The sequence below is a fragment of the Phalacrocorax carbo genome, chromosome 6, assembly GCF_963921805.1.
Source record: "Phalacrocorax carbo chromosome 6, bPhaCar2.1, whole genome shotgun sequence".
NCBI lineage: Eukaryota > Metazoa > Chordata > Aves > Suliformes > Phalacrocoracidae > Phalacrocorax > Phalacrocorax carbo.
In genome coordinates this window covers 21,030,883-21,049,853 of record NC_087518.1, presented here as the reverse complement: position 1 = coordinate 21,049,853, position 18,971 = coordinate 21,030,883, and the positions used below count along the sequence as shown (strand labels likewise).

Below are 18,971 nucleotides of genomic sequence, written 5' to 3'. Positions count from 1 at the left end.
AAGGCTTCCTTCTTGCAGTATAAGCCAAGAAGTCATTTTTAGGAGAGATCGCAAACGCCTGGTAAGGACTTTACTCCACAGAGCTCAGCAGAGTCAGAGCAGTACCTGTTACTGAGGGCTTGAGTCCCGCCGTATGCCCTCCAGAGCAAAAAAATCACATGTGCTCTACGGGAGGGTAACAAGGGGCCTGGAAATGGCAATCATCCGCAAGGATTTCCCTTCTGTTGGAGACCAGCAAGTACCTTTCTACTGCAAGAAGGAGAACAGCTTTGGTTACAGAGCGACTGCCGAACAGCTCTGCGGAAGCTGGCGGAGAGCTAGAAGGCTGAGTCAAAGACTAACGGTGACCAAAGCGCAAAGGAAATCCCGTGGGGTGGCTGTACAGATTTGAACAACCCTCTGCTCTTCGTGGTGTGTGTGTCTGGTCTCATGGTGTGTGCGTGAAGTGCCTTCCTGACAGGCCTTAATGCAGCATGAAAGTTGATTCCTTAAAGTAGGGAGCGGCTGTCCTCTCGGAGGAAGGCAGGGGAACCTGGGAGCCCTGGTGGGCTGTTCTGCCAATAAAGAGGCAATGCAGAAGGAATGGAGGTGCAGAGGGTCCATAAGAGAACTCGGTGGCAGCACTTTGTCCTTCTAGTCTTGAGTGCTGTGACTGGGAAGGTGTGAGCTCTAGACGCGGCCAGAGCAGGCAGCACTCTTCAGGGGGATTGCGCTGTGAGCTCCGAGGCGCTCCTGAGCAATGGGGCTCAAAGGGAGCTGGCCAAAGAGCTCTGGTCATGCACAACCTCGCTCTGAACGGAGGTGCTTGCTCCCTGGCACCGTTCACCTCTCTTGGCATCTAGCCAACGGAGCTCTGTAATGCCCTGGCGTCAGAAGGCCGAGCAAAATCTCAGAAAGCCTGGGGAGGAGGAAACGCTGAGCACCAGAATTTGGCTTGGAAGGTGGCTGGTAGAAGGGGATGGCTGAGGACACTTGAAAAGCAGGAGCTGAAGGAGGCAGCCTGGGAAGCCTCTAGTCACTCTCAGCAGTGTCAGCCAGCTACTATTGTAGAAGGGCTTCTGGGGCTTTCTGGTTTCTGTCTCGGCCCTGAGTTGCATTTCGGACGTGGATGCTCCAACACTGGATTTCGCATTCCTTTTTTCCTACTCTGGTTGTGCCTGAGACACCGTCTGGTTTTCATCCTGGTGTCGCAGGTGCATTATTCAGAGAAGTCGTTTGTCGTGGGGTTAACAAAAAGGGTTTTCAGCAACGCTCAAACGGTAATTAATCAATGATTGAATAAAAATCAAATGGTAATCAAAGGGTGATGAAGCAATAATTGAATGGGAACTAGAATCATTTAGGCTGGAAAAGACCCTTAAGATCACTGAGTCCAACTGGTAACCTAACACTGCCAAGTCCACCACTAAACCACGTCCCTAAGTGCCACGGCTACACGTCTTTTCAATACCTCCAGGGATGGCACCTCAACCGCTTCCCTGGGCAGCCTGTTCCAACGCTTGACAAACCTCGGCCCATCGATCCAGCCTGCCCAGACCCCTCTGTAGAGCCTTTCTGCCCTCCAACAAATCAATGCTCCCACCCACCGCCTCCAAAGCTGCCCCACAGCCACTTGCAGCTTCCTACCGCGCTAGGGAAAAAGGCCCCCACTGACTCTGAAAGGCAGTTTATTGCCATGGAAAAAGGCCATTTCTGCCATGACTCCCCAGCTCGTGGTCCCGCACGGCTTTTTGTTCCAGGGGCACCACGTCACCAAAGCACTAAGGACTTCAGGAGAAAGACGTTGGGCCACCTGCGACGCTTAGGCGCCATGCTGAGCTCCCGTGCTGTGCCCCGACCACCCGCCACTTCTGAGTGGATGGGATGGGTGAGCCCAGGCCAGGCTCAAGGCTCACTTCTCTCCCCGGTACCAGGGAGCCCAGAACCGGCCGTGGTACTGCAGATGCAGCCTTACCCGTGCGGCACAGAGGGGAAGGATCACCTTCCGCGACCTGCTGGCAGCGCTCCCCATGCCGGGGACAGGAGCACAGATTTTCCTTGGCCAGGGCCGGAGCCTTGGAGTCACACTGCCTGAACAGCACCGTTTGGCCAACAGTGCTGTACGCGACGGCTGCCCCAGGGGACCTGGCGTTTGACTCTGAGCATGCTGCAGGAGCAGCCGCCCCGGTTACGTGGGTGCCGAGGGCTCGGGCCCCCCGCCTTGGCACTTCACACCCAGCCCTGTGAGGCGGGGGCCGTCTCACAGTGGGTGGCAGGTGGCCGAGGGCGTCCCTGCCCGCACTGGGGGCGCGCGCAGGCCAGCGGTGCTGATGTCACAGCGGCCACTGTAAGCCGCGGGGCCAAGCCCACATAAAGGAATGCTGGGCACCAGCCGTGCGTCAGTGTGACCTGGTGAGGTGAGGAGAGGGTAGGGGAGTGACAGCGCTTGCGCAGGGCTGCCGAGGGAGGAGGGGGGCCCCACACCTTGGGGCTCTGGGCCTGTGCTGCAAGCTCACCCGCGTCTTGCTTCTGCCTCAGAGCCAGCAGGGGAGCGTTTGCAGGAGACACCCCAGCGCTGCTGGGACAAGGACTCTCCAAACGCTCACCGTTGATGTGTGCCATGTCCGCAAGGAAGCGGAAGGCCACCGACTCCATGGAGCAGGGTGAGAGCAAAGTATCCCTTGCACAGCCTGGCAGAGGGGTTGTCAGGGTGGTCAGCATGGGGCCAAGAGCGGTGGCAGGGGGAGGCAGGAGCTCCCCATCTGCCCCAGGAAAAGGCCCCTCCTTTCCTCAGCAAGCAGGGACCAGGCTGGGCACTGGGCACCCGCTGAGAGCCCCACGCCTGCAACGGCCCCTTCCTCTCCAAGGCCTCCAGCCCTGCCCATCAGCCAGCTAGGCAGGGATGGAGCAGGCCCTTGGCAGCAATCCTCAGGGACACTTCCCCCGGCCACGCACAGGTGCTCGTTCCCGCTGGCATTTGCTCTCTCCCCTCCAGCATGCATGCTGTGTCTCCGGGCAGAGGCTGACCCGGATGTCTGTGGGCCCAAACTGGAGAAGCAAGGAGTCTGTGCCCATGCGTTTTGCCTGGTGAGTTCCTCTGGAGCTCCCTCCAGCTTTCCGACAGGCAGTCAGACAGCAGAAGATTTCTCCTCTTCTCTCTTCTGCAGTATTTTGCCAACGAGCTTTTTCAGCAACGGGTCAAGGAAGTAGGACTCGTGGGATTTCTGCCTGAGGATATTCAACGCACAATCGCCCGGGCAGCGCAGAAGGTGAGGACCTGACAAGAACAGGGAGATTTGTGCCAGGAGAGGTTTGCCGGAGCTTAGCCCAGACCCCAAGAAAGAAATCCCTTCAAGCCGCTCTGGGACAAAAGTCTTGCTCCCAGCAGGTCCACAGAGGCTCCCGCACAGGAGCCTTGACCGCCAGGCGGCTCTGCGGGGTGTGACCCAGCAGCGGCCGCATCCTGCGCCCTGCCCGGAGGTGTGGGTCGGGCTGTGGAGGCCCTGAGGCTGCCGCTGATGGGGGCTGCTGTGCTCTTTCCAGGACTGCTTTGTCTGTGGTGACAGCGGGGCCACCATCACTTGCCGGGAGATGGGCTGCGACCGCAGCTTCCATCTCCCCTGTGCTGTGGAGGGTGGATGCATCACCCAGTTCTTTGGGCTCTACAGGTAAGGGCAGCCAGGCTGCATGGGGGAGGCTCCTCACCTTCAGTCGCTTGCCTGCCACTGTAAGCCAAGATAGAAAGGAATCCACAGTGGCAGATCCCAGCAGCCGGCCACATGCAGAGCCAGAGCCGGGCAATGCCTGGGGTTCCTTCATGCCTCTTCTCCCCTCCTTGCTCCCACTGGGGTAGGGCCCAGCACTCCACAGCTCGCCCATCCCTTTCCTCTTCCCCCAGGTCCTTCTGCTGGGAGCACCGCCCAGAGCAGGCAGTGGAGGCGGCTCCGGAGGAGACCACCACCTGCCTCATCTGCCTGGACCCTGTGGGGGACAGAAAGTCCTTCGGCACCATGGTGTGCCCAGCGTGCAAACACGCCTGGTTCCACAGGGGATGCATCCAGGTTCATGCCAGTCATGCTGGCTTCTACGGCTTCTGCTGCCCGCATTGTCAAAATGAGTATCGATTTCTGATGGAAATGCTCACCATGGGGATCCAAATCCCAAAGAGGTTGGTTTTTATTATTCCCAGCTCACAAGGCAGGAGGGTGCGAGCACTGTGCCATGCCATGCCATGCCAGGGCCTGTCCCAGCAGTCCTGGCTCTCCACTGTACTGTGAGTCTGGCCTTCAGCTTCACGGAGGACTTGGAAACACGGCAGGGAGGGAAAGAAGAGCAGGGACGCCCTGCACCTGCCTTTTGCCCAGCTGCAGGGGCTCATCAATTTTCCCTTCCTCCACCAGAAGGGGACTGTCGTGGGAAGACAATGGTGCCTATGAGCAATTATATGAGAGGCACAGACGCTGTGATGCCAGTGAGTGCCTTTGTCCAGCAGGCAGGGAGCAGGCAGAGGAAGAGGGGTAAGTTGCCAAAGCTGCACCCCAGGGCTCTGCACAGGGTCTCTGTCTCTCAAAGGGGAAGGGCTAAGATCGAGAGCTCTGCCGCGCAATCCTGTGCCACGGTCACTTTGTCCTCACAGCCATGAACCCGTTTGCTTCCTCAGGCCCTGGCAACTGCTCCTGTGCTGCTCCTGCGCTGCTGAGGGCACTCACAAACGCTGCTCCTACCTGAGGAACAGCACGGCCAGCTGGGAGTGCGACGGCTGTGCTGGACTGGGCACCGGTAAGAGGCAAAGCACGCGGGTGCCCCTGGGCTGGGGCCAGGGGCCAGGCAAGGCCTGGTAGCAGCTGCCCGTGCTGGGCTTGCCAGATCCGGCCTCTCTGCTCCAGGAGGCCTGGAGGCACCGCACTGGCCTATCCTGCCCCAGGTCTGGTGGAGCCGTGCCCTTGACCTTCCAGCTTCCCCTTACAGCCTCCAGTGCCAGCTTGGTGCTTAACGGCCCCACCACCTCCAGCCAGTCACCTCCATGGCACCTGAGACCAGCAGCCCCACCACTGGTAGCCAGGTGGCATTGGGGCACTCCTGCGGCTGCCCAGTGCCTGAGAGCAGCCGCCGCTCCAGCTACCCTGGGCCCCAGCGGGCGCGAGACCATTCCCGATTGCAACGTCGGGCCCAAACTCCCTCGCCGGCCCAGAAGACACTGTAACAGCAGTCACACGCCAGCACCGAGTGATGAGAGCTGCACCTCCAGCCAGGCAGCAGTGGGGCTGCCCCATGGCCTTCTGGCACCAGAGACCAGCAGCCCCACCACCGGTAGCCAGGCAGCACCAGGGCCCTCCCGTGGTTCCCCAGAGCTGAGGGCAGCAGCTGCTCCAGCATCCCTGGGCCCGACCGCATGCGAGACCATTCCCGATTGCAACGGTGGGCCCAAACTCCCTACAGCCAGCCTGGACGCTGCTGCAGGACCAGCCGTGCACCGTCCTCAAGTGCTGGCCCTGATCCACACCCCGCCCCCCGCACAACAAAGAGAGCTGTTAGTCTCTGCACTGGGATATCCCACACTCGTTTGTCGGCTTCCTCCTCCTCTCCCTTTCTGGAGGGGCAGCATTAGGGGCTGGGCACGGAGGGTTCTCTTCTCCCTGCGTGTAGGCAGCACCTTCCCCAGACATCCCTCCTTGCGGGCTGGCCTGGGCCGGCTGCCCAGCGCCGTGGTCCTCTGCTTCGTGCCTTGCTGGCACCACATCTTGCTCAGTTTCCCCGGGGGAAGTTCACACCCACCCCCAAACCCCCTCTGTCTCTGGGCCTCTGTCCCTGTCCCCAGGAGTGTGGCCTGCATGGCCCAGTTGGTGCCGCTGCTGCCATCTCCTGGCAATGGGTGCTGCCCCTGCCCACCCGGCGCAGCCCTCATGGCTCGCCCACCAAAATCACCTGTCCTGGTCCCAGCGACTTTTGACACGCTTCAACTTTGTTTCCTTCTGGACAAGCCTGTAACCAATTTCCTATCCTCCTTGCCTAGGTTAGGGAGAATTGTGGCAAAGTGGCAAAGCTACTTTTCTTTAAGAGTTCAGTTCAGTGTCACATCCCTATTTGTGACACAAAAGCTTCCGTAGACTCTGTTCATACAGTCGCCTAAGGGCGCTCCCCACTTCTGGGTCCTGTTCCCCAACACGATTGCTACTGTACCAACTGAAGGCTTCCTTCTTGCAGTATAAGCCAAGAAGTCATTTTTAGGAGAGATCGCAAACGCCTGGTAAGGACTTTACTCCACAGAGCTCAGCAGAGTCAGAGCAGTACCTGTTACTGAGGGCTTGAGTCCCGCCGTATGCCCTCCAGAGCAAAAAAATCACATGTGCTCTACGGGAGGGTAACAAGGGGCCTGGAAATGGCAATCATCCGCAAGGATTTCCCTTCTGTTGGAGACCAGCAAGTACCTTTCTACTGCAAGAAGGAGAACAGCTTTGGTTACAGAGCGACTGCCGAACAGCTCTGCGGAAGCTGGCGGAGAGCTAGAAGGCTGAGTCAAAGACTAACGGTGACCAAAGCGCAAAGGAAATCCCGTGGGGTGGCTGTACAGATTTGAACAACCCTCTGCTCTTCGTGGTGTGTGTGTCTGGTCTCATGGTGTGTGCGTGAAGTGCCTTCCTGACAGGCCTTAATGCAGCATGAAAGTTGATTCCTTAAAGTAGGGAGCGGCTGTCCTCTCGGAGGAAGGCAGGGGAACCTGGGAGCCCTGGTGGGCTGTTCTGCCAATAAAGAGGCAATGCAGAAGGAATGGAGGTGCAGAGGGTCCATAAGAGAACTCAGTGGCAGCACTTTGTCCTTCTAGTCTTGAGTGCTGTGACTGGGAAGGTGTGAGCTCTAGACGCGGCCAGAGCAGGCAGCACTCTTCAGGGGGATTGCGCTGTGAGCTCCGAGGCGCTCCTGAGCAATGGGGCTCAAAGGGAGCTGGCCAAAGAGCTCTGGTCATGCACAACCTCGCTCTGAACGGAGGTGCTTGCTCCCTGGCACCGTTCACCTCTCTTGGCATCTAGCCAACGGAGCTCTGTAATGCCCTGGCGTCAGAAGGCCGAGCAAAATCTCAGAAAGCCTGGGGAGGAGGAAACGCTGAGCACCAGAATTTGGCTTGGAAGGTGGCTGGTAGAAGGGGATGGCTGAGGACACTTGAAAAGCAGGAGCTGAAGGAGGCAGCCTGGGAAGCCTCTAGTCACTCTCAGCAGTGTCAGCCAGCTACTATTGTAGAAGGGCTTCTGGGGCTTTCTGGTTTCTGTCTCGGCCCTGAGTTGCATTTCGGACGTGGATGCTCCAACACTGGATTTCGCATTCCTTTTTTCCTACTCTGGTTGTGCCTGAGACACCGTCTGGTTTTCATCCTGGTGTCGCAGGTGCATTATTCAGAGAAGTCGTTTGTCGTGGGGTTAACAAAAAGGGTTTTCAGCAACGCTCAAACGGTAATTAATCAATGATTGAATAAAAATCAAATGGTAATCAAAGGGTGATGAAGCAATAATTGAATGGGAACTAGAATCATTTAGGCTGGAAAAGACCCTTAAGATCACTGAGTCCAACTGGTAACCTAACACTGCCAAGTCCACCACTAAACCACGTCCCTAAGTGCCACGGCTACACGTCTTTTCAATACCTCCAGGGATGGCACCTCAACCGCTTCCCTGGGCAGCCTGTTCCAACGCTTGACAAACCTCGGCCCATCGATCCAGCCTGCCCAGACCCCTCTGTAGAGCCTTTCTGCCCTCCAACAAATCAATGCTCCCACCCACCGCCTCCAAAGCTGCCCCACAGCCACTTGCAGCTTCCTACCGCGCTAGGGAAAAAGGCCCCCACTGACTCTGAAAGGCAGTTTATTGCCATGGAAAAAGGCCATTTCTGCCATGACTCCCCAGCTCGTGGTCCCGCACGGCTTTTTGTTCCAGGGGCACCACGTCACCAAAGCACTAAGGACTTCAGGAGAAAGACGTTGGGCCACCTGCGACGCTTAGGCGCCATGCTGAGCTCCCGTGCTGTGCCCCGACCACCCGCCACTTCTGAGTGGATGGGATGGGTGAGCCCAGGCCAGGCTCAAGGCTCACTTCTCTCCCCGGTACCAGGGAGCCCAGAACCGGCCGTGGTACTGCAGATGCAGCCTTACCCGTGCGGCACAGAGGGGAAGGATCACCTTCCGCGACCTGCTGGCAGCGCTCCCCATGCCGGGGACAGGAGCACAGATTTTCCTTGGCCAGGGCCGGAGCCTTGGAGTCACACTGCCTGAACAGCACCGTTTGGCCAACAGTGCTGTACGCGACGGCTGCCCCAGGGGACCTGGCGTTTGACTCTGAGCATGCTGCAGGAGCAGCCGCCCCGGTTACGTGGGTGCCGAGGGCTCGGGCCCCCCGCCTTGGCACTTCACACCCAGCCCTGTGAGGCGGGGGCCGTCTCACAGTGGGTGGCAGGTGGCCGAGGGCGTCCCTGCCCGCACTGGGGGCGCGCGCAGGCCAGCGGTGCTGATGTCACAGCGGCCACTGTAAGCCGCGGGGCCAAGCCCACATAAAGGAACGCTGGGCACCAGCCGTGCGTCAGTGTGACCTGGTGAGGTGAGGAGAGGGTAGGGGAGTGACAGCGCTTGCGCAGGGCTGCCGAGGGAGGAGGGGGGCCCCACACCTTGGGGCTCTGGGCCTGTGCTGCAAGCTCACCCGCGTCTTGCTTCTGCCTCAGAGCCAGCAGGGGAGCGTTTGCAGGAGACACCCCAGCGCTGCTGGGACAAGGACTCTCCAAACGCTCACCGTTGATGTGTGCCATGTCCGCAAGGAAGCGGAAGGCCACCGACTCCATGGAGCAGGGTGAGAGCAAAGTATCCCTTGCACAGCCTGGCAGAGGGGTTGTCAGGGTGGTCAGCATGGGGCCAAGAGCGGTGGCAGGGGGAGGCAGGAGCTCCCCATCTGCCCCAGGAAAAGGCCCCTCCTTTCCTCAGCAAGCAGGGACCAGGCTGGGCACTGGGCACCCGCTGAGAGCCCCACGCCTGCAACGGCCCCTTCCTCTCCAAGGCCTCCAGCCCTGCCCATCAGCCAGCTAGGCAGGGATGGAGCAGGCCCTTGGCAGCAATCCTCAGGGACACTTTCCCCGGCCACGCACAGGTGCTCGTTCCCGCTGGCATTTGCTCTCTCCCCTCCAGCATGCATGCTGTGTCTCCGGGCAGAGGCTGACCCGGATGTCTGTGGGCCCAAACTGGAGAAGCAAGGAGTCTGTGCCCATGCGTTTTGCCTGGTGAGTTCCTCTGGAGCTCCCTCCAGCTTTCCGACAGGCAGTCAGACAGCAGAAGATTTCTCCTCTTCTCTCTTCTGCAGTATTTTGCCAACGAGCTTTTTCAGCAACGGGTCAAGGAAGTAGGACTCGTGGGATTTCTGCCTGAGGATATTCAACGCACAATCGCCCGGGCAGCGCAGAAGGTGAGGACCTGACAAGAACAGGGAGATTTGTGCCAGGAGAGGTTTGCCGGAGCTTAGCCCAGACCCCAAGAAAGAAATCCCTTCAAGCCGCTCTGGGACAAAAGTCTTGCTCCCAGCAGGTCCACAGAGGCTCCCGCACAGGAGCCTTGACCGCCAGGCGGCTCTGCGGGGTGTGACCCAGCAGCGGCCGCATCCTGCGCCCTGCCCGGAGGTGTGGGTCGGGCTGTGGAGGCCCTGAGGCTGCCGCTGATGGGGGCTGCTGTGCTCTTTCCAGGACTGCTTTGTCTGTGGTGACAGCGGGGCCACCATCACTTGCCGGGAGATGGGCTGCGACCGCAGCTTCCATCTCCCCTGTGCTGTGGAGGGTGGATGCATCACCCAGTTCTTTGGGCTCTACAGGTAAGGGCAGCCAGGCTGCATGGGGGAGGCTCCTCACCTTCAGTCGCTTGCCTGCCACTGTAAGCCAAGATAGAAAGGAATCCACAGTGGCAGATCCCAGCAGCCGGCCACATGCAGAGCCAGAGCCGGGCAATGCCTGGGGTTCCTTCATGCCTCTTCTCCCCTCCTTGCTCCCACTGGGGTAGGGCCCAGCACTCCACAGCTCGCCCATCCCTTTCCTCTTCCCCCAGGTCCTTCTGCTGGGAGCACCGCCCAGAGCAGGCAGTGGAGGCGGCTCCGGAGGAGACCACCACCTGCCTCATCTGCCTGGACCCTGTGGGGGACAGAAAGTCCTTCGGCACCATGGTGTGCCCAGCGTGCAAACACGCCTGGTTCCACAGGGGATGCATCCAGGTTCATGCCAGTCATGCTGGCTTCTACGGCTTCTGCTGCCCGCATTGTCAAAATGAGTATCGATTTCTGATGGAAATGCTCACCATGGGGATCCAAATCCCAAAGAGGTTGGTTTTTATTATTCCCAGCTCACAAGGCAGGAGGGTGCGAGCACTGTGCCATGCCATGCCATGCCAGGGCCTGTCCCAGCAGTCCTGGCTCTCCACTGTACTGTGAGTCTGGCCTTCAGCTTCACGGAGGACTTGGAAACACGGCAGGGAGGGAAAGAAGAGCAGGGACGCCCTGCACCTGCCTTTTGCCCAGCTGCAGGGGCTCATCAATTTTCCCTTCCTCCACCAGAAGGGGACTGTCGTGGGAAGACAATGGTGCCTATGAGCAATTATATGAGAGGCACAGACGCTGTGATGCCAGTGAGTGCCTTTGTCCAGCAGGCAGGGAGCAGGCAGAGGAAGAGGGGTAAGTTGCCAAAGCTGCACCCCAGGGCTCTGCACAGGGTCTCTGTCTCTCAAAGGGGAAGGGCTAAGATCGAGAGCTCTGCCGCGCAATCCTGTGCCACGGTCACTTTGTCCTCACAGCCATGAACCCGTTTGCTTCCTCAGGCCCTGGCAACTGCTCCTGTGCTGCTCCTGCGCTGCTGAGGGCACTCACAAACGCTGCTCCTACCTGAGGAACAGCACGGCCAGCTGGGAGTGCGACGGCTGTGCTGGACTGGGCACCGGTAAGAGGCAAAGCACGCGGGTGCCCCTGGGCTGGGGCCAGGGGCCAGGCAAGGCCTGGTAGCAGCTGCCCGTGCTGGGCTTGCCAGATCTGGCCTCTCTGCTCCAGGAGGCCTGGAGGCACCGCACTGGCCTATCCTGCCCCAGGTCTGGTGGAGCCGTGCCCTTGACCTTCCAGCTTCCCCTTACAGCCTCCAGTGCCAGCTTGGTGCTTAACGGCCCCACCACCTCCAGCCAGTCACCTCCATGGCACCTGAGACCAGCAGCCCCACCACTGGTAGCCAGGTGGCATTGGGGCACTCCTGCGGCTGCCCAGTGCCTGAGAGCAGCCGCCGCTCCAGCTACCCTGGGCCCCAGCGGGCGCGAGACCATTCCCGATTGCAACGTCGGGCCCAAACTCCCTCGCCGGCCCAGAAGACACTGTAACAGCAGTCACACGCCAGCACCGAGTGATGAGAGCTGCACCTCCAGCCAGGCAGCAGTGGGGCTGCCCCATGGCCTTCTGGCACCAGAGACCAGCAGCCCCACCACCGGTAGCCAGGCAGCACCAGGGCCCTCCCGCGGTTCCCCAGAGCTGAGGGCGGCAGCTGCTCCAGCATCCCTGGGCCCGACCGCATGCGAGACCATTCCCGATTGCAACGGTGGGCCCAAACTCCCTACAGCCAGCCTGGACGCTGCTGCAGGACCAGCCGTGCACCGTCCTCAAGTGCTGGCCCTGATCCACACCCCGCCCCCCGCACAACAAAGAGAGCTGTTAGTCTCTGCACTGGGATATCCCACACTCGTTTGTCGGCTTCCTCCTCCTCTCCCTTTCTGGAGGGGCAGCATTAGGGGCTGGGCACGGAGGGTTCTCTTCTCCCTGCGTGTAGGCAGCACCTTCCCCAGACATCCCTCCTTGCGGGCTGGCCTGGGCCGGCTGCCCAGCGCATGGGTCTCTGCTTCGGGCCTCACTGGAACCGCAGCCTGCTCAGTTTCCCCGGGGGAAGGTCGCACACACCCCCGGGAAGGGGGTCTCTGCCCCTGTTCCTGGAGGGATTCTCGGCACGGCTTAATCGCGTACCGGGTACCCCGGCGCGGCCGGTCTCTCGCAGCAGTCCGTCTCCCGGCAACGCGTGCCGCGCCCGCCTGCCCGGCATGGCCCTCGCGGCGCGCCGTAGCGCGGCGGTGGCGGAGCGTCCTGGTCGGTGGTGAGTGCGGCTGCCGCTAGGCCTGGGCCGCTCTGGCTCTCCCCCCTGCTCGGTGCCGGCTCGAGGGGCTGTTCTCGGCTTGGCCCCGGGGTTGCCTCTGCAGCTGTGCGACTGGGGCTCGGGCAAGGGAGTGTCGGGGAGTGTCGCCCGGGTTTGGTGGGGAGGTGCCCGGTTGGGGGGGTGCTTCCGCGGCTGAGGGTGGTTTCTGGCCTCTGGGGGTTGTGGACAGGTGTGGGGGCGGTCCATGGTTTGGCAGTGTTTGTGGGCAGGGAGTGTGCTGCTGGGCTTGGGCCGAGAGGGTGGTGTCTGGCTGCAGGGAGTGCTGCCCTGTTTAGGGGGTGTCTCTGGGTTTGGGTGTGCCGCTGGGCTTGGGGCATGCCGGCAGCGGGATATGCCTGGGTTTAGAGTCGGTTCCTGGGTCTGGACAGTGTCACCTGGGATTTGTGGTTTAGCGGTGCTGCCAGGTTGGGGGTGCACCAGACACCCTTGCTTATGACTAACTCAGAGCAGTGTTTCGGGGGGCGCGGGGGCCTGTGCCGCCTGGCTGCCGGCGTCATCTCCACTGCGCCGGCCAGAGGGGCAGGGCTCGGTCTGCAGCTGCCCAACAAAGCTGTGTTTGTGGCCCAGCCTCTCAGCCTCCTTGCCTGCCTTCAGTCGGCTCAATTTAAGTTCTGGCTTCCCCCGCATTGTTTATTCTGCCCTTCTTATGTAAGCTACTTGCCGTTTTCCAGATAGTTTAACCCATGGCCAGGCTCAGAGCTAGGTGTCTTTGCCAGAGCTGCTGGGGCCAGTTTTGCAAATTGTACATGGGAGCAGCAATGGGGCATATGTGTGGCCCCCTGCTCTGCCCTTTCTCTGACCTGTTGAAAGCAGCATCTGCTCCAACAACAACAACAAAACCCTAGCACTGCAGCAGTGCATCTCATTCGGTGCTGGTGTGGCCATGCTGTGCTCTCTCTGCCTGGGCATTCAGGCTGTTTCAGCAGCATGGGTGCTGGGCTGACAGCCATTAGGAAGAGCTAGGGGCACTCCTTGCCACCCTCAGGTGTTTTTAATTTTCCTGACAGTGGTGAAATCACGTCTGTCACGTTTAGAGTACTTTTAGGATAGTAGATAATGTGCTATCTCTTCTGCTTTGGTAGTAAGTGATGTGTTTCTGTTTATAGTTTAATTGGGTTTTTTTGCTTGTTTTGAGTCTCTGATGCAGATCGTTCAGGACTATTGATCCAGGCTGGTTTTTGCTTTCTTCCAGTGTTTTTGCTTGGCAGTGCTGGAGGAGGGATGCCAGGCGGTGCTGCTCCACTGCTGGATGGACCTGAGGAAAGGGGCTTTAGGAAATCCTTTCCCTAATCTAGCTGAAGGTCAAGTGATCTTCTGACAGTGGAGTTGCTGTGGCACTTAAATCTCTTGGCAAGTTCACCAACTTTTTTAGGTTCACCTTAATTTATGCTCCATATGAAATTGCTGGCAAGTATTTAATTCCCACAACCTTTGCTCCTGTTGCATATTCCTCTTGCTCTGTGTGTCACAAAGTGTTTTGTCAGAGAGCTGCCTAGTGATCCAGTGATGGTCGGCTATTGGGCAACCAGAAACAGGAGAGGGGTGTAACAACATTTTGAAGCTGGATGGAACTAGCAACTTAAATTTATTGTTTTTGTCCTGGCACGTGTCAGATCACCTCTGATAGCATCCTTTGCATTCTAGTGATACAAGGAAGGGTCATGGATCTTTAGTCTTGTGGTACATTTTCACCTGTAAACACTTCTGTGTACTTCTACCTACGCCTGCTTTTGTCAGTTTTAACTGACAGCTGTGTCTTTTGCTTTGTAGTCAATTATATTATTTTGTAGTTCGGTTCATCTGCATCTGTCTCATTCCTTCTCCCTCCCTCTCTGTTTTGGGTAGCAGAATAATCTAATAACCTGTTAAACAGAAGATTAACCAGGTGCGTATTCCTGTCTTAAAGAATACAGTGTGGGAGAGAAAGGCAGAAGTGTCTCATCAGGACATGAGTAGAAGTGCGATGTGCTCCAGTTTCAGTGGTGTTTGGCACTGGTGGTAGCTGTGGCCTCATGCTGGCCCGGTGTTTCTGGCTCAAACTCCATGCAAAGGTTGCCTGTGTTTCTGGCTTGGTTCTGCCTGTGCCTTTGGCTAGAGTGGGTCTGTGTGGTTGTCTGGAGTGTGGCTTAATGCCTTGTCTGCTTTGGGAAGGTTCAGAGCTGTTGGACAGGTGGGACCGAGAGCAGCGTTGGCAGTTAGTTGGCTTTGGGCTCTTATATAATGTTGCTAGTGGAAGGACTCTGGCTGTTTTTTGGCTTATCCCTGTTGTTCAATCCAGGTACATCAACCTCCAAGAAAAGAAGTCTAAAGGTAGCATCCTCCCCAACAAGTTTTGCTCTAGGTGTCTGTCTGTCTTATGTACGCTCTGGAAGTGGTGCCTGTGAAGAATGACGTCAAGAGGTGCTGGGACTGCTTTCTCAAAGAAGAGCTACAGGCTGGGCACTGAGCCAGAGAAGTCCAAGGTCACAGGTATGGGTCTATATGTGCTATGTAAAAGCAGGACCACTGTGGATTGGGTGAGTGCCCTTTGCCTCACTTGAGATCAGCTGTCTTCCAGTTGCCAGTTATCTTGATGTGAGGTGTGGTGGGGCTGAAACTGAGCAAGTCCCTGAACTGAGATGAGATTTTGGGAGGGATGTTCCTGTAGTACTGAGGACTCCAGAAGCTCATGTCACAGTGTTCTTTCTTCAGCACACAGCCCTGCCTCGTGAGGCTGGACAATGTCATGTTGCCTGCCTTTCTCCCATCTGATTCAGGGAGTACCCCTTCCAGGATGAACAGCTTGTCAAGTTGTCAGATCATTCCTTTTCTGGGAATTTTTGATACCTGCTAGGCAGTCTGTTTTCTCTTAGACTCACCAATCCAGCAGAATTGTGCTTATGAGACCACAAATCTGGCATATGAGGGCACTGTTGCACCCAGAAATAAAGCATGCTGCATCTATGTGACACTAGGGATTGTTTTGCACAATGAAAGCTGAAGTGAGGCATACATCATTAAAGAGGGCTGTGGGTTAGACAAGATGAACTGCATCTGCAAACCTTTCTATCCCAGCATCTTCTAGTGCAGTCAAGAGATGCAGGTACTTAAAATGTCCTGGTATGAATAGGACATCAGGAATTGCAATAGTTGCAAGATTTTTTTTTTTTTTTTTTTGGAAATGAAATTGGATTCCCACTTCCAGCTTTTGAAGTTACTTTATCTGGAAGCAGTACAGCAGAATTCCTGAGGATGTAGTTCCACCAGTGGGGACCAATTTATAGCCTCCTATTTGCTGTTGTAGAGCAGCTCAAATGGGAAAGAGCCCTTGTTGCAGAGATGCAGCCCCTAATGCTGGACTCTAGGGCTGCTAGTGAAGACAGTAAGACGACTGAACTTCTTGAAGCTGTGTTTTCCACTGCATTGATCTGCAAAGTTAAACATCGTTTTCCCATAGTTACCAGTTTCTTGCTTGTACACAAAATTAATGTTTGAGTTTACCTTCTGACTCCCTAAGCTTATTTCCGTTCTGTTTTTTACAAGGGATTGTGAACAGCAGGCTGCTGAATGATTATCTGCATCGCGTCTTTACCAATGCTGATGGGAACCAGCCTGCAGCTGCTTACAGGTATCGGGCTTCTTCTCATTCACTAGATGGCAAATGATGTTGTATCAGTCCTCCAGTATACAGCACTGCAGTGAAAGATCTTTTAGTGCCACACAGTGATCTTTGTCAAAAGCACAGCAGACCATATAATAGAAATTACTCTTAAGTCTTGTCTTTTAATGGCTTTTTCAAATCGCAGGGCTTACTAGGAAGGATTCTTCAGAATTTTTTTCATGAAAAACCTCATATACAAAATCACTAGGCAATATTTCTGAAATAAATAGGCAAGTAGGCATTCACCTTATTGTTGCTGTTCCCTCTTTACTTGTGAGGAAGTGCAAAATGCACAGGTTTTAGGTACAGGAATGAAAAATAGGTTGTCAGTGCCCTGTAAACTGAGAGCAAGGCTGTTACTGATGTATGGAACACCATACGTTTCTCAGGCTGTGGAACTGTTGGTACTTTTATTATTAGGAGTCACCAAAGGAAAAGAAACACAGAAATTCTGTTTAGTGTCAGTTTTCTTCTATTTGTTTTCAGTTGTCCTGAAACTTGTAGCTTTAGATGAGAAAAATTTCCCTTGCATTTAGCTCTTTTTGCCAGAGGCAAGTCAGACAAGTTCAAGGCAGGTACGAGTGTGGTAGAGCAAGGCAGGCATGTAGCTCCTGCTTGTTGGTGCTGTTGCAGAGTGTCTGGGGTCACATTGCATGAGCTATACTTAGTACTGCCAGCTCAAATGTGAGCTCAGAGCTGCTAAAAATAGCCCTTGGCACTCTCCGCTCTTGGTGAGCTAGGGTTATGGCGGGGGGAGAGGCAAAGTGTGTCATGTTACTTTGCCACAAACTCTTCTGCCATTGTGCCTTGGAATATTCCATCTGCCTGGGCGTTTTGATTTTCAGTATTTCTAATTTCTTTGCCTAGTGGTTAATGACTTTAAAGCATGGAACTGATAGTTTTTTTGACTGGTCTCTCTCTTTTTTTTCCTGCCTTCCACCCTTTTTCCTGAACTTGGCTGTTTGATAGAAAGCCCAGTAGCAGTCAAATAGGTCTTGAAAATAACATTTGCCGTATGACAGCAACTTTTATGGTATGACTACTTGTCTTCGGAGGCCTAAATTCTTCATGGAGGAGCTTGCTGCAGGCATGTCTCTGGCTGTCTCACACTCTTCTAACTTCCCCCTCATCCTCCATGATAGCTGCTGATTAAGCTGCTTAGCTGAAGTCACCCTCTCTCGTGCCAATCAAAACTGAGTCTTTGATTCCACTTCTGTGCATCTTCACATCCATCAGGCTTTCAACAGGTCTCTCACCGCAGTCTTAGGGAGAGTCCCTAGTCCTCGAGAAGTGGGAAGTTGTTCCACAGATGGCTTTGGAAATGGGAAGCAGGGATAGGAACAACTAGCAACTCTCACAGTAAAAGGAGGTCCTGCTGGGGTCCCTCGAAGACCTGCAACACAACTTGTGTCGTTCCATGTATCATGGGGAGACTTGAAAAGGGAGAGAGCATGAGGTGGGAAAGTTTGCTGCTGTTACAAAGCTATTTAGAGCAATGTGAAGGTAAGGTGGCTGTGATATTGACTGGATAGTGAAATGGGCTATGAAACTCAGTGTAGGGAAATGCAAAGTGAATATTGAATATTCTATATATGAGTGAAAGAACAGCCTCAACATTGTGCATAAAATAGTGGGCCCTGGGCTGAATTTTACTGCATAGAAATGAGATTGGTGTGGGAATACTAAGTCAGAAAAAGAAACTAGGAAGTTAGGAATTATTAGGAAAGGGATGTAGGATAAGGTAAATCATTATGCCACTGAATAAAGGTGTGGTTTACCCTCATCTCGAGTATCATGTGGTTCTGGTCTTGCCAACTCCAAAAAAGTATTTGAGAGCTGCACAGGTTTTAAGGAAGGGTAAGGGCAAGTCAGATGTCTGGAATAGCTCTTGTGCAAGGAACAGCTAAGTAAACTAGCCTTGAAAAGAGAGAACTAGGGGAGGGCAGTATGAGAAAGTTCTCTAAAATAGTGGCCCAGAGGTGATGCACAAGATACTTCTCCTCACGATGAAAACAGAATGTTTTGGGCTGTTGTGAGAGAGAGGATGCTGGGCTAGCCTGACCTTTGTCTGAACTGCTACAGCTGCTGTGTGGTCTTCTCTCTTCTTTTCTAATACAAAATACGTGGGGGAAAAAAACAAATCCTGACTTGCGCCATGTTTGTATGATGGTGACTGCAGCAAAGTCACGGTCCACAGTTGTTGGTATTACAGTTGGTTTCTTATAGCCATTGTACCACAGTACTGCCACAAAATACTCCAGACTGAAGACTTCAAGATCCTTTGTTAACTAGTTTGCTTATTCACACTGTATTTGGTCCTTGGTTCATTCATTGCCCCAGTGCACTGGGACAGATTCCTCAGATTCATGGCAAGAAACACAGATCGACAGAACTTCCTGGTTCATGTCTCACAGTGCAGGACTGTGTGGACACTTGTGTCTGGGGTGCAACTCTTTAAATCTGGGAGACAGAGTTTTATGAAGAGCTCCTGTGCATGTTTATTCCCTAGAAAGCACCTGACGTTTCAGAACCTGCAGGAGCACCTTGACCGGTTGCTAGCAGAAGAGAATGGCTCTGAAGACAGTCAAGGTAGGAGATACTGAGTGTCTGTCCAATTTGTGCTTCTGCTTGTGCTGCTTAATTGGGAGGACAAGTTGTACCATGAAAGGCAGTTCCCTGAGTGAGCGTTATTCTGCCCTCCTGTGCTCTAATTTATTGTATCTTTAAATCCTGCCTGTGAGGGGCTCATCAGCCAGCCCTGGAGCAGGTCTGCTTGCAGATGGAGGAGGCATATTTCCAGGTGAAAGTGCCTGGCAAAGTAGTTTTGGGGCAAATGTTGGAGGTGTTTCACTGATAAAGATATGGAGAGCCATTGCTGTGACCAGCAGTCTGCAGTGCTATCCTCAGTGGGAAATGCAGAGGCTTGTTGACAAATTTTACATACTGGTCTCCACTGTAGGTATTCATTTTGGGCCTCAGGCTGTTGCCTGTATTCTTGCTAGCATCCATTTCCCTGAATGAGTCGGGATGTGGCAGGATACAACCTGGCTCCTCTCCTAAAAAGAAGAATTTTTCTCATTGACAGCAATCAAAGCATGATATGTTGGCCAAACATTTAGCTCAGAGTTTAGTTTGGTCTTTGAATTTTACCAAAGTAAAATTT

The 18,971-nt window shown here is 55.3% G+C and overlaps 3 protein-coding genes across 7 annotated transcripts in view; all 3 read left to right on the top strand.

Annotated features, from left to right (window-relative positions):
* The first annotated feature begins 2,599 nt into the window (after positions 1–2,599).
* On the top strand, positions 2,600–5,929 carry LOC135314006 (PHD finger protein 7-like). The gene is made up of 9 exons (XM_064455674.1): positions 2,600–2,642; positions 2,975–3,066; positions 3,147–3,248; positions 3,523–3,647; positions 3,878–4,147; positions 4,383–4,496; positions 4,640–4,758; positions 5,329–5,462; positions 5,798–5,929. Exons 1-9 carry the CDS (start codon positions 2,600–2,602, stop codon positions 5,927–5,929), a joined length of 1,131 nt encoding a protein of 376 aa, XP_064311744.1.
* Positions 5,930–8,764: 2,835 nt separating this feature from the next.
* On the top strand, positions 8,765–11,137 carry LOC135314005 (PHD finger protein 7-like). Its single transcript, XM_064455673.1, has 8 exons — positions 8,765–8,807; positions 9,140–9,231; positions 9,312–9,413; positions 9,688–9,812; positions 10,043–10,312; positions 10,548–10,661; positions 10,805–10,923; positions 11,031–11,137. The coding sequence occupies exons 1-8, from the start codon at positions 8,765–8,767 to the stop codon at positions 11,135–11,137; spliced, it is 972 nt and encodes a 323-aa protein (XP_064311743.1).
* An 813-nt stretch (positions 11,138–11,950) lies between these two features.
* Positions 11,951–18,971, top strand: part of RNF123 (ring finger protein 123) — a 49,969-nt gene continuing 42,948 nt past the window's right edge. The window contains exons 1-5 of one of the 5 annotated variants that reach the window (XM_064454177.1): positions 12,058–12,108; positions 13,361–13,575; positions 14,447–14,637; positions 15,691–15,775; positions 18,318–18,397. In XM_064454177.1, the coding sequence (XP_064310247.1) occupies positions 14,556–14,637; positions 15,691–15,775; positions 18,318–18,397 (247 nt within the window). In that variant the 5' untranslated portion in view covers positions 12,058–12,108; positions 13,361–13,575; positions 14,447–14,555. The other 4 variants (XM_064454178.1, XM_064454179.1, XM_064454180.1 and 1 more) reach the window with 4 other exon arrangements.